Raw genomic sequence first — 11,214 nt, forward strand, 5'->3', positions numbered from 1 at the left:
AAGGTTCATTTGTTTTTTTCAATGCTTTCAAACGCATCTCAGGCCTACAGCAGCTTACTGGTTGTTCAGCTCAGTTAAGCTCTTTGGCTTTGGTGGGTGTTTTTTGCGTTGTTTAATATTGTTTAATATTGAATGGCGCCACCCACTGGTAAAATAACGTCAAAACGCGGCCAAACACGTGAACTCACCAGTGACGTGATTTAGTGTGCGACAGAGCGATCTGGAGCAGCTCAACAGATAGTTGGGTTAACGTGATTATTTTGAACCCCGAAAATGGTCAAATCGGGGAAACTTCGATCTGGGACAGGGTCGAAGCTCAAACGGTGGAAGAAAGGACACAGTAGCGATTCAAACCCGCAGACGAGTCGTTTTCGGCAGGCAGCTAAAAGCCGCTTCTTCAGCCGACCCACTGGTAAGCCTCCCATCACACGTGGGTCTGTGGCTAGTGCTAACCTGAGCTAGCGTTAGCCATTTAACTTATAACAGCTCAAGCTAACTTGTTAAATGTTTGTCAGCAACCCCCATGAAGTTGTCAGCGGAAAATATAACTTCACATCTGTCTGTTATTTTTCCATTTGGTCCGCTCAAAAATCTCTTAAGTCAGATTAGTCTTCGATCGATTTGAAATGACAACAACTGCGGTGTGTTTGTGGCTGTGTGGGCCAAAGACTGACGTTGTTTAATTTTGTCCTCATGTTAAGATTAACGGTATGTTATTTCTGTTGTCATCCAGGTCACACCCTGACATAGATGGAGCTGACGAGAATCATATAAAGAGTTTTAAAACTCAGACGCCATAAAGATGTATTTCATTTTGTTCTGTTGGCTCTGCACATTAGTGTAATAAATGTTTTTATGATTACTCTGAAGTTAAAGTTGGGAACTGCAGCTGTAATTTGTTTTGTCTTTTGCACATTTGATTAACTGTGCAGTAATTGTTTTCTCAGTTATGCCAGAAATAATAATAGGTAGAAATTATAGTATTTCTGTCACATTTAATATTTGGTTTCAAACCAGTTTCAGATAACGAATGCTTTAAGTGTATTATCCATAGACCTCATCAGGTTTGCAGTCTCCCTTGTTTCAGGGGGTTTTTGGATTCTGTCTGGTCCTCAGCAGATAAAACATGCTTAGTGGGATCAAGGTTTTTATGCAGACCCAAAAACATTTTGCTTACTTTGGCTACATGTTTAGGATTGTTGTTCATCTGCATAGTCTCAGATGTTGGAGGATAAATATGAAACGTTGTTCACCCAGCATGGATGCGAACGTCAAGTTTTTAAAGCTCCAATTGCTTCTGGTCACAGTGTGCTGAAGCACTCAGCCAAAACAACAGTGAAAAATCTCTGTCGAGATACTTAAAGGCAGCATTGTGCTTGCCTCACCCTGCTAGTCTTTTATGTATCCCTGTTTATGCCAGGGCTGATGTGGAAACCCTGTCATGCTTTCGGATGACTTCCATTTGCCATATGACCACCTCGGTGTAATGCAATGGTGTTTTTTTTTTTTTTGTTATTTTCCCCTCCTACAGGAAAAAGTGACCTCACAGTTGATGCTCTTAAGCTGCACAATGACCTACAGGCAGGTCCTCTGGAGCTCAGTGCAGGCAGCCGTAAGGACACCTGCATGGAAGAGGAGCCAGATGAGGCGTTTTCAGAAAGGACCTCGGGTACCTTCCTCAGCGGCCTGTCGGATTGCTCCAATCTTACTTTCAGAAAGGTGCAACGCTACTGGGAGTCCAACTCAGCTGCTCACAAAGAGGTAGGCATTACACTCGAAGTAGATAGATTATTTATTCACAACACTCAATAAATAAACAGCTTCATATGGCTAATTTGTGCTGTTTACTTTGAGGACCTCTTGTTTAAATGTAATCGATATGCTCTTCTGTATCAAGATTGAAGCTGAATAATTGAGGGCAGTGCAAAAAAGTTATTAATGACAGTTGATGCAAGGATGCAAAAACTATTAATGAATACATAGTTGTAAATTTAAGACGCTGGATTTCCTGCAGATGTAACATTGTCATCCAATGTGCCTCACAGATCTGCGCAGTGTTGGCAGCTGTTACCGAGGTGATCCGTGGTCAGGGGGGCAAGGAGACTGAAACAGAGTACTTTGCTGCTTTGGTGAGGGCTTTTTTTTAAAAATATATATGAAAAGTGATGAGGAGCGTAGTTGTTGTGTCTGAAATTGAGGCATGTCTGTGCTTTTTGTAGATGACCACCCTGGAGGTTGTGGATTCAGCAGAGTCCCAGGCTGCAGTGGCGTACCTCCTCAATCTTGTCATGAAACGGTTGGACTTGAACAGCTTTTTTTTTTTTCTTCCCCAAAATCAAACTGCAAGGCATGTTGGGTCTCATTGAGTATGACTGGAAATGTTTCTCATCTTATTGGTGTATTATGTTTCCCTAGGGTTCCTGCTCCAGTGCTTAAGTCTAAGTTCTCCGACACCACCAAAGCTTTGATGGATGTCATGTCCAAACAGGCAACATCTGACACTGCCTCAGCTCTTCGATGGGTGAGTAGATTTCTCTCTTTAAGTTAAGTCCGTTCGCTTGGTTATTGCTAATTTTTGAAGACTGCAGCCAAGACAAATTTTCTTACTTTTGGCACCTGTAGGTCCTGTCTTGCCTGGCCACTTTGTTGAGGAAGCAGGATGCATCTGTGTGGACTTACCCGTCTACTCTTCAGACTTATCATGGCCTTCTCAGCTTCACAGTGCACAGCAAGCCTAAGGTTTGTCTCACCAGACTGCTATTGACTGCCTCAGAAGTAATTACATGTTGAACACAACATCTAATGAGTTGTTACGAGTTTGTAAGATTTTCTTTTTATGTCCACCTTTTCCTCTCAGGTCCGCAAAGCAGCACAGCAAGGTGTTTGTGCCATTCTCAGAGGTAGTGACTTCCTGTTTACAGATAATGCACCAACCCATCACCCTGCTGCGGTGACCACAGCCAAGTACTGCATGAAAGAAATGGAGCAGGCAGGAGGTAAGATAATGCAGCCACTGATATTCAGTCATGTTGCTCTGATACAAACTTCTTGTTCTTCCTGTGAAGAAGGTAAGTTTGTCCAGCAAGTTTATGTGTATTCTTTTCCCTCAGGCAGCAAAGAGGACACCACCACACTTCATGTGCTGGGTCTCCTAAAGGAGTTGATGGGGACGTTTCCTCTGGGAGCTGTCAAGTCCTGTTGTGAGACTCTGCTGCGAGTGATGACACTCAGCCATGTGGTGAGAAGACAAAAACATCCATAAGTGCAGCCAGATAATCTTTGTTCATCTCTGTGGATACTCGGATCCAGTTTCTAACATGGCCGCTGTGTTTCTGGCTGTAGCTGGTGACGGCAAGCGCCATGCAGGCTTTTCACAGGCTGTTCAGCGGGAAGCCGAACGCTTCCACCCTCTCACCAGAACTCAACGCACAGATCATCACGGTGAGAGTATATAATCACACAACGGGCCTCAGTCATAAATCGGAAATCTGGTGTGAAATCTAAAAGCTAATTCTTATCCTCAGGCTCTCTACGACTACCTGCCCAGTGAAAATGATCTGCAGCCACTGCTGGCTTGGCTCGCTGTCATGGAGAAAGCGCACATTCACTTGGCAGGGTAACGAACTGTGTTTTCTTAGCATAACGAATATTTTCTTGAGATCATATCGATCGTGTGTTGTATAGCTAGTTTAGTCAGCAGCCTGCATGTCTCTGTGTAGTTTACAGAGTTCCCTGAGTTTGGGTCACCTCCCTCGCCTGTTCTCTGCCGCCATGTCCTGCCTGTTGTCTCCTCACACACAGGTGGTTTCTGCAGCCACTACTACACTAAAGGTAAACACAATATCTTGTTGATAAAGATGTTTTTGTTTGTCATGTCATATTTCCAGATTCCAACTGGATCTTTAAAGGTGCATGCTGGGCATAAAAGTTAGTAAATTAGTAAATCCTCCTGACTTGATAAAGAAATTTTGCAAGACCATTCACTTACTCATATGCAGAGCCCTAACTGATTATTTATTTATGTTATCTGTTTTAGACTTTGTTGACTGAATGTGTAGCCCCTTGTATGGAGGAAATGGGTACGATCTCTGCCACAGCCTCAGCAGGGAACCCCTCCTATGTCTGCAAAATGTTTCGGTAAGTTCCCTAACTTCTTTTTTTTTTCTGTTACCAGGCCAGCATTTGTCTTTTCCTCCTTTTTGTTTTTAGAGACTCATCCTGGAATGTGGGTCTGTCTGTGTGTAAATCTCAGTATTGTAGAAGAAGGACTGTCGTATCGCTTCCATGCCTCCTGGCCATTTGTGCTGCAGATCCTGGGCTGCTTCTATCGAGTTGCAGGGAAACAAGCTCACTCCATCATGACCAAGGTACAGATGCAAAACTTTGTCGAATACTCTGTGATTAAAGAAAGAGGACAATTTGCCTGAGTCTTGGTGTTGTGTCCTGGACAGTCCCTACAGTCTCTGGCAGACCTGCGCTCCACTCCTCATTTCCCATTCAGCGGTGAGTTGGATCTGGCCTTTGGAGGAGCTGTAGAGAGCATGGGGCCAGAAGTTGTGCTTGGTGCTGTGCCTCTCAACATCACCGGCTATGAGTAAGTGCACACAATATGGACACAAAACACTGAGGAGTGAAATTATATCTTGTAATTATAGCGGTTTAGCTGACTGCATTTTTTTTTTTCCCTCACCAGTGATGACTTGGAGTTCCCACGCAGCTGGCTGGTCCCGGTAATACGGGATCATGTGAAGAACACTCACCTCGGTTTCTTCACTCGTTATTTCCTCCCTCTGGCCACTACACTCAAGCAGAGGGGTAAGTGTGTGACGCTCCACTTGAAGGGGTTGGATGGCTGATTATTTTGTTTTTAAATGTGTTTTAACTGATGAGTCTGCTCTTGTGTTGTAGCTGATGAGTTGGAGCAAGCAGGACAGAAACTTGAGGCCAAAGTCTACCAGATATTACAGCTACAGGTAGTTTGACATGAACGTAACACAGGTGTATTCAGAGTAAAAGAGTTCCAGTGAATGAGTGGTTTAGAAGTTTATTTTGTACTTTCCCTTCAGATTTGGACCATGCTACCTGGCTTCTGTACTTGTCCTGTGGACCTTCTGGCATCTTTCAAAGGCATCGCCCGTGTACTTGGTATGGCTATTAACGAACGTCCAGACCTGAGACTGACGGTGTGCCAGGCTCTACGCACGATCATCAACAAGGGCTGCTCCACCGGTAGGAAGACACAAATGCTCACAGAGAGAGACAACACCTAAAAACCACTCCAATGTCTTACTCTTGAATCACATTATTCTGAAACTCTGCTATTTCCGTCTTTATGCGTGTAGAGGAAGAAAAGGCAGAATTGGGCCGCTTCTCCAAGAACTTCCTGCCCATCTTTTTCAACGTGTACAGCCAGCAGCCTGCAGCTGGAGAGTCCGGCACATACAGGATGGCTGTACTAGACACCATAAAGGTCTACTTAACTGTCACTGAGACACAGGTGAGTAGAGTTTGCTCGCATTCTGCTGCACAATGTTGTCCGTTCAAAGGCTGGACGTGCATTAGAAAGGAACACTTTAAATCTTGTTTCAGAACTGCTCATTTTTCATTGGCTGTCTGGTCCTATCATTGATCATGTTCCTTGTGCTTGTTAATCAATAATTAAAATGATCATCTTCAGATGGTCTGCACGTTCCTGCAAAAAGCCATAGAAAGACTGAGCAGCACGGACACGACTGAGTTCACACGGTAGGACCTGAATATGGATATTTCTGTACAGCTATGTCAGCCTTAGGGTAGATATCAGTATATTCACTTCGACTTCTTCTAAATCTCAGGCTGGCAATGATGGACCTTGTGGTTGCCATGGCTCCCTTTGTAGATGAGGCCTCCATGACTAAAACCTTTGAGCTCATTAGGCCATATTTGGAGGTAAGGGTAAACACAGTGGGCTTTTTAATTCAAAGCTAACAAAGTCAAGAATATTTCTTGTTAAGTTCATGTCTGTTGTTTTCAGACCAAAGAGCCCGGCATGCAGAAGAAGGCTTATCGCGTGCTGGAGGAGATGTGTGGAGGAGAGAGGGATGAGTGTAGGTCGTTTGTGGTGGCAAATCTCGATACGCTCAAAGTCGTCCTGCTCGAGACTCTGAAAAACGCCTCTTCGCCAGCAAAGAGGGTGAGACGGTCGTGTAGAGAGAAATATATAAAAGAAATGTGACGTTAGAAGGGACCATAACTTGTTTTGCTGTGCTGTCTGATTGCGTCTCTTTATTTGTACTTCTTTCTCAGCCGAGACTGAAGTGTCTCATCCACATTGTGAAAAGGCTCAGTGAAGAACACAAAGATTTCATCACGGCTCTGCTGCCAGAGGTACAAACAGAAATATGTATATATTGCGAACACACAAACACACACAGTATTTATGTTTATCATCTTCATGAGGTTGTTGTCTCTTTCAGGTGATCATATGTACCAAGGAGGTGTCGGTTGCCGCTCGTAAGAATGCCTACACTCTGTTGGTGGAAATAGGAAACGCCTTTGTCCGCTTCTGTGGGAACACAAAAGGTAACACGCTTGTCTTCGTTGTGCGGTGTAAGTGTGGAGATTAATTTTTCATGTCAAGTCGGCAGTGAAGGTTTAAAATCTTAACTGAGTGTCCATCTCTGATCCAGAGGCCATGGAGCAGTATTTGGTGTTGGTGTACACAGGACTCACAGGCTCCGTCACCATGATCACCTGTACAGTGTTGGCGCTAACTCGCCTAGTGTTTGAGTATAAAGGTAGGCCCTACTGACTTTGATACATTTTTGAATGCTTATATTCATGGACCCGTGGTTTCAGCCTGGTGTTGTTCCAGATGCCATAGAGGTGACCACCAGGGAGCAGCTGCTGCACAATGTTTGTCTGCTGCTGTCGTCTCGTACCAGAGAGATAATCAAAGCCGGCTTGGGCTTCATCAAGGTCATGCTCTTCATCATGGACCCCAAGGCGCTGGCGTCACATGCCACCGTCATGGTAAGCATCAGTATTGTACTGACATGAGTCCACTGCAAAGAGATAGTAGTGTCCTCATTTACTACAGACTTCACTCTGTGGTTTGTGTTCAGATGGAGGGCATTGGGAGCATCAAAGACGACATGAGGAGACACTTCAGAACAAAACTGAAGAACATCTTTACTAAGTTCATCAGAAAGTTTGGGTAAGTGCTGGTTTTCTCTCTTGTTTTAAAAGTTATTAAGCATCAAGTGGGCACCATTGTGCTGACTGGTGATTCTGAGGGAGTCATGCAAAATGACCGTATATTAACATGATTTTTAAAAATGGAATTTGTGTATAATCTTGTTTTGGGTCTTAGAAAGTGAACACACAATATAGAACCTGGATAACAACCGTCTTTCACTGTATTCTTGAAAGCCTGAACAGAGCTGATTGATTTCTATGCTGTTTTTGATCAGAAACTGATATTTGATCATCAGGAAAAGCACCTGATTCAAAATTATTTGAAAATATCTGCACACCAGCTGAAGTGACTATGTTTTCGGGTTGTCTGTCTGTCCATCCGTCCTTCTAATATGGCACGAATGTCCACTTGGACCCAAGAATGAAGTGATTAGAATTTGGTGGTGAAAGGTCACTGTGACCCCACAAAATATGTTTGTAGCCATAACTCAAGAATTCATATGTTAATTGTGACAAAATTTCACACAAACCTCAAACAGAATAAAATGAAGTGATGTCAGAGGTCGATACCATAACGTTCTGGGTTACTATTTTATGGTTTGTTTAAATGCCAGTTTGTCCACTGTTTAAATGCCACTGTCCACTCACTATCCAGTGAAATATTATGTTAAACATGTTATTAAGTATACCAATACTAATCATTTGCTAACCTTAACAAAAGGGGGAGTTGTTAATGCTGCCATAGCTGATTCCGAAAGACAAGATGGTTTCATGTCCACCTCATTGTGCCATTCTTTTTTCTCTGTGCCGGTGACTGTACCATGTTGTCTGTTTGTCTGCTGTATTTCCAGTTTTGAGCTCGTGAAGAGCATGCTGCCTGCAGAACACCACAAGGTGCTCGCAAACATCCGCAAGACCGAGGCTCGCTCCAAGAGGCGGAAACTGGCCACAGAGCAGCAGGACGACTCGGAGAGCGAAGAGGAGGCACCCAAAGCAAAGAAACAAAGGTAGACTGCTTTTCCCAGACGCAACGCCCCATCCTTCATACATTTACCTCATTTCCTGCTTAAGAAACTTCCTTCCTTTCCTCTCTAGCATTGAGGACATCCTTGCAGAGACGGACAGTGATTTGTCAGAGGATGAAGGACAGGCTGGTAATGCTAAGAAGAAGGGAGGCAAACCACAGAAAGGACGGGCCTGGCTCAAAGAAGGGGAGGAAGATGACCCGCTTAACTTCCTGGATCCCAAGGTTTCCCAGAGAGTGCTAGGTAACAGATGGTCACTGTGCACTAGCATTTTGATTTGTCAAGGAAAAAAAGTTTTTGTGTTCTGTGAAGGTATTTGTTAACATCATTTTTGTTGTTTCTCAGCCACCAACCCAACACTGAAAAAGACTGCCAAGGTTGAGCACGGCTTCAAGGTGACACCAGATGGACGGCTGATCATCAAGGAGGAGGATGAAGAGGAGGATGTGCAAGACAAAGGTAAGAGGAAATCCTGTAGTTAGTCCAACTGCCCTGCACATTGTTTTCTGTCTGAACAGGCTATGACTATAACTCGGTGACTTTTTTTCCCCCCACAGATGAGGGAGAGATGAAAGATATTTTAGAAGAGGCTGGAGTCAAGAGTGTGAGTACAGCTGTTTGTAATTATAAACACTATGTAGACACGTGGCAATTACACAAACTTAAATCACATTGCATTCTCCACAAAATATTGGAGTGTTTCTTTATGCTCCCCAAACTGTTGGCAAGTTTGGAAGCATAGCATTGTCCAAAATGTCTTGATATGCTGAAGTGTTTAGATTTCCCTTCACTGGAAGTAAGGGGTCCACTCCAACCCCTGAAAAACAGCCTCATCCCAATACTTTTGTCTATATAGGTTAGCACTCCTGTTCCTGTACAGATATTTTTATAGTGTCTTTTTCATTTGTCATCTGCTTTTTTAAAATCACCTTCAGAAAAAGACACAGAAAAGAAAGTTCCAAGATGACAACTTTGATGAGGACATGGAAATTGAACCCCACCTAAAATATAAAGGTAAGACTGATACCATACATCCTCAGTGATGTTGAAAATCACACTGTGCATACAGCCTGCATTACAGAGATTACATTAGCTCTTTTTAGGATTAACTTTTGGGCCTGTTCTGGACTTGCAACATGACTGGAAAGTAACGTGTACATGCAAATTTTGACTAAGAGCACTTGTGTTTTTTTTTTTCTTAGCTGGGGGCTCGGGTATCCACAGACCCCTTGGAGGAAAGGACGACACCGGAGCAGATTACAAGTCAAAGGTGAGTCTGACCACATGCAGAAACGCACACTTGCAGAAGTTTAAAAACTATGAATCTGAATGCCTGTTCTTTCATCCCGCTTCTCAGAAAGGAAAAGGAGATGTGAAGAAAAAAGGAAAACTTGATCCTTACGCTTACATCCCTCTGAAGAAGGCCCAGCTCAATCACAGGTACTGCCAGTGTTTTTTGTCACTGCCGAATTTCATAAACGTTGCTGACAAAAAATTGACTTGATTGTCAGACCCTAACCTGTTTTTTTATTCTTTGTGTGTTTGCAGGAAGCGTGCCAAACTGCAGGGCCAGTTTAAGGGCATGGTGAGAGGAGCCCAGAAGGGGGCGCTGTCTGGAAAGAAACTGCAAAAGAGAAAGCGGAAAGCCTGAACAACATGCTTATATTACGTAGTGGACTTTAAACGCGTCGTGTTTGGTGGTGTGTTCACAGACGTACACCTTGGATCCGTGTGTATGTCTGCATTTCAGATAGACTGAAGGTGAAACCAGTTTGTTTTTAAACTGTTCCATCTGTGTAAGCTCTAGAAATGCTCTGATTGACCTCAGAGATCCCTTGATGGATGTTGACAGGTGGAAAATACTTTGGCTGTCAGAAAAATTACTGTGATCAGTTATGTATGCATCAGATAAAAGTTTGCCTTTTCATAAACAAAAAAAATATATATTTATGTGTGAACATTGTCTAGATGTGTAGACAGACAGTAACACTGTTTGAGGAAGAGTAAAATAATATTTGGTCACTTGAGGGCGCTGTAGACTTGTGGCTTATTAACAGTGCATAAGAATGGTCACGAATGTGTTTACAGATGATTTAAACTAAAATTTAAAGTCATTTCTATAGTGATAACTACAAAATATTTTCCTTTTATGACAATCTTCCTTGTCGGAAGCCCACAGTCCAGCCGGTTAGTTTTTCATATGACTGTGCGCTTTCCATGGAAGTGGGTGGAAATTGAGAGAGAAGCTGTAGGTTCTTGTTTTGCAGGGTGTGTTAATATACCGTTAGCCTCGTGTGATTCATTCCCACCAATGGATTGCAGTGAAATGAGTCATGTAGTGACAGACTGACCTCGTAATCGTGGTCTTTTGTTTGTCAGTGTGTCAGTTGGTGTTTCTGACGAGGGGAGCAGGACATTCTCAGGCCAGGCATCATCACCGCGGAGGCTAAATTTATATAAATTGGCTTCAGAAAGTATTCAGACCACTTTTTTTAATCCACCTTTACTGAGTTAAAGTTATCTAAAAAAAATGAGTAAATTTACTTTTTAACTACACACGATAACCATAGTGAAAACTCTTTGAAATTTGGTTTGAATTCTTTGAAACACTGCAGCAGTTGAACAATGGATGTTAAAATGCTGAAAGAAGTGACAAATTTATATCGGAGCAGTGTTGTGCCGCAGAAATGTGCTTGAATGAATCCAAAAGCAATTAAAAAAAATCTTAGAAGTGAGTATTAATTTCACAGGCTTCCAATAAATGCCATGGATAGATTATTGGTGTCCTGACAGCAGCAGAAATGTAATTTGTTTAATTAAAAAAAAAAAAAAAGGTTGTATCCTGCATTATCCAATTAACCAATAAATATGTCATTAGGGCTCTGTTGTCCTGACCCCAGTGTGTTAAGCTAATTCACAATATGACTGTGCAAAAAAAACAAAGTCTTTTTTAAATAAAATACCATATTTTTTCAAAACTTAATAACCATGAAAGAAATCACTGCCAGGCAGC

The 11,214-nt window shown here is 42.7% G+C and overlaps 1 protein-coding gene across 1 annotated transcript; it reads left to right on the forward strand.

Moving 5' to 3' along the window:
* Window positions 1-179: 179 nt before the first annotated feature.
* rrp12 (ribosomal RNA processing 12 homolog) lies at window positions 180-10,228 on the forward strand. The gene is made up of 34 exons (XM_046401399.1): window positions 180-412; window positions 1,532-1,761; window positions 2,046-2,129; window positions 2,220-2,296; window positions 2,416-2,521; window positions 2,623-2,739; window positions 2,858-2,996; window positions 3,111-3,238; window positions 3,343-3,441; window positions 3,525-3,616; window positions 3,720-3,831; window positions 4,037-4,137; window positions 4,253-4,367; window positions 4,452-4,594; window positions 4,694-4,815; window positions 4,909-4,973; window positions 5,067-5,229; window positions 5,343-5,497; window positions 5,678-5,745; window positions 5,835-5,928; window positions 6,014-6,172; window positions 6,286-6,366; window positions 6,456-6,561; window positions 6,669-6,776; window positions 6,854-7,011; window positions 7,104-7,195; window positions 8,028-8,183; window positions 8,272-8,444; window positions 8,547-8,660; window positions 8,759-8,805; window positions 9,137-9,215; window positions 9,404-9,471; window positions 9,559-9,641; window positions 9,750-10,228. The coding sequence occupies exons 1-34, from the start codon at window positions 274-276 to the stop codon at window positions 9,850-9,852; spliced, it is 3,876 nt and encodes a 1,291-aa protein (XP_046257355.1). The 5' UTR covers window positions 180-273; the 3' UTR covers window positions 9,853-10,228.
* Window positions 10,229-11,214: the final 986 nt, after the last annotated feature.

This window comes from Scatophagus argus, chromosome 10, assembly GCF_020382885.2.
Source record: "Scatophagus argus isolate fScaArg1 chromosome 10, fScaArg1.pri, whole genome shotgun sequence".
NCBI classification, from domain to species: domain Eukaryota; kingdom Metazoa; phylum Chordata; class Actinopteri; family Scatophagidae; genus Scatophagus; species Scatophagus argus.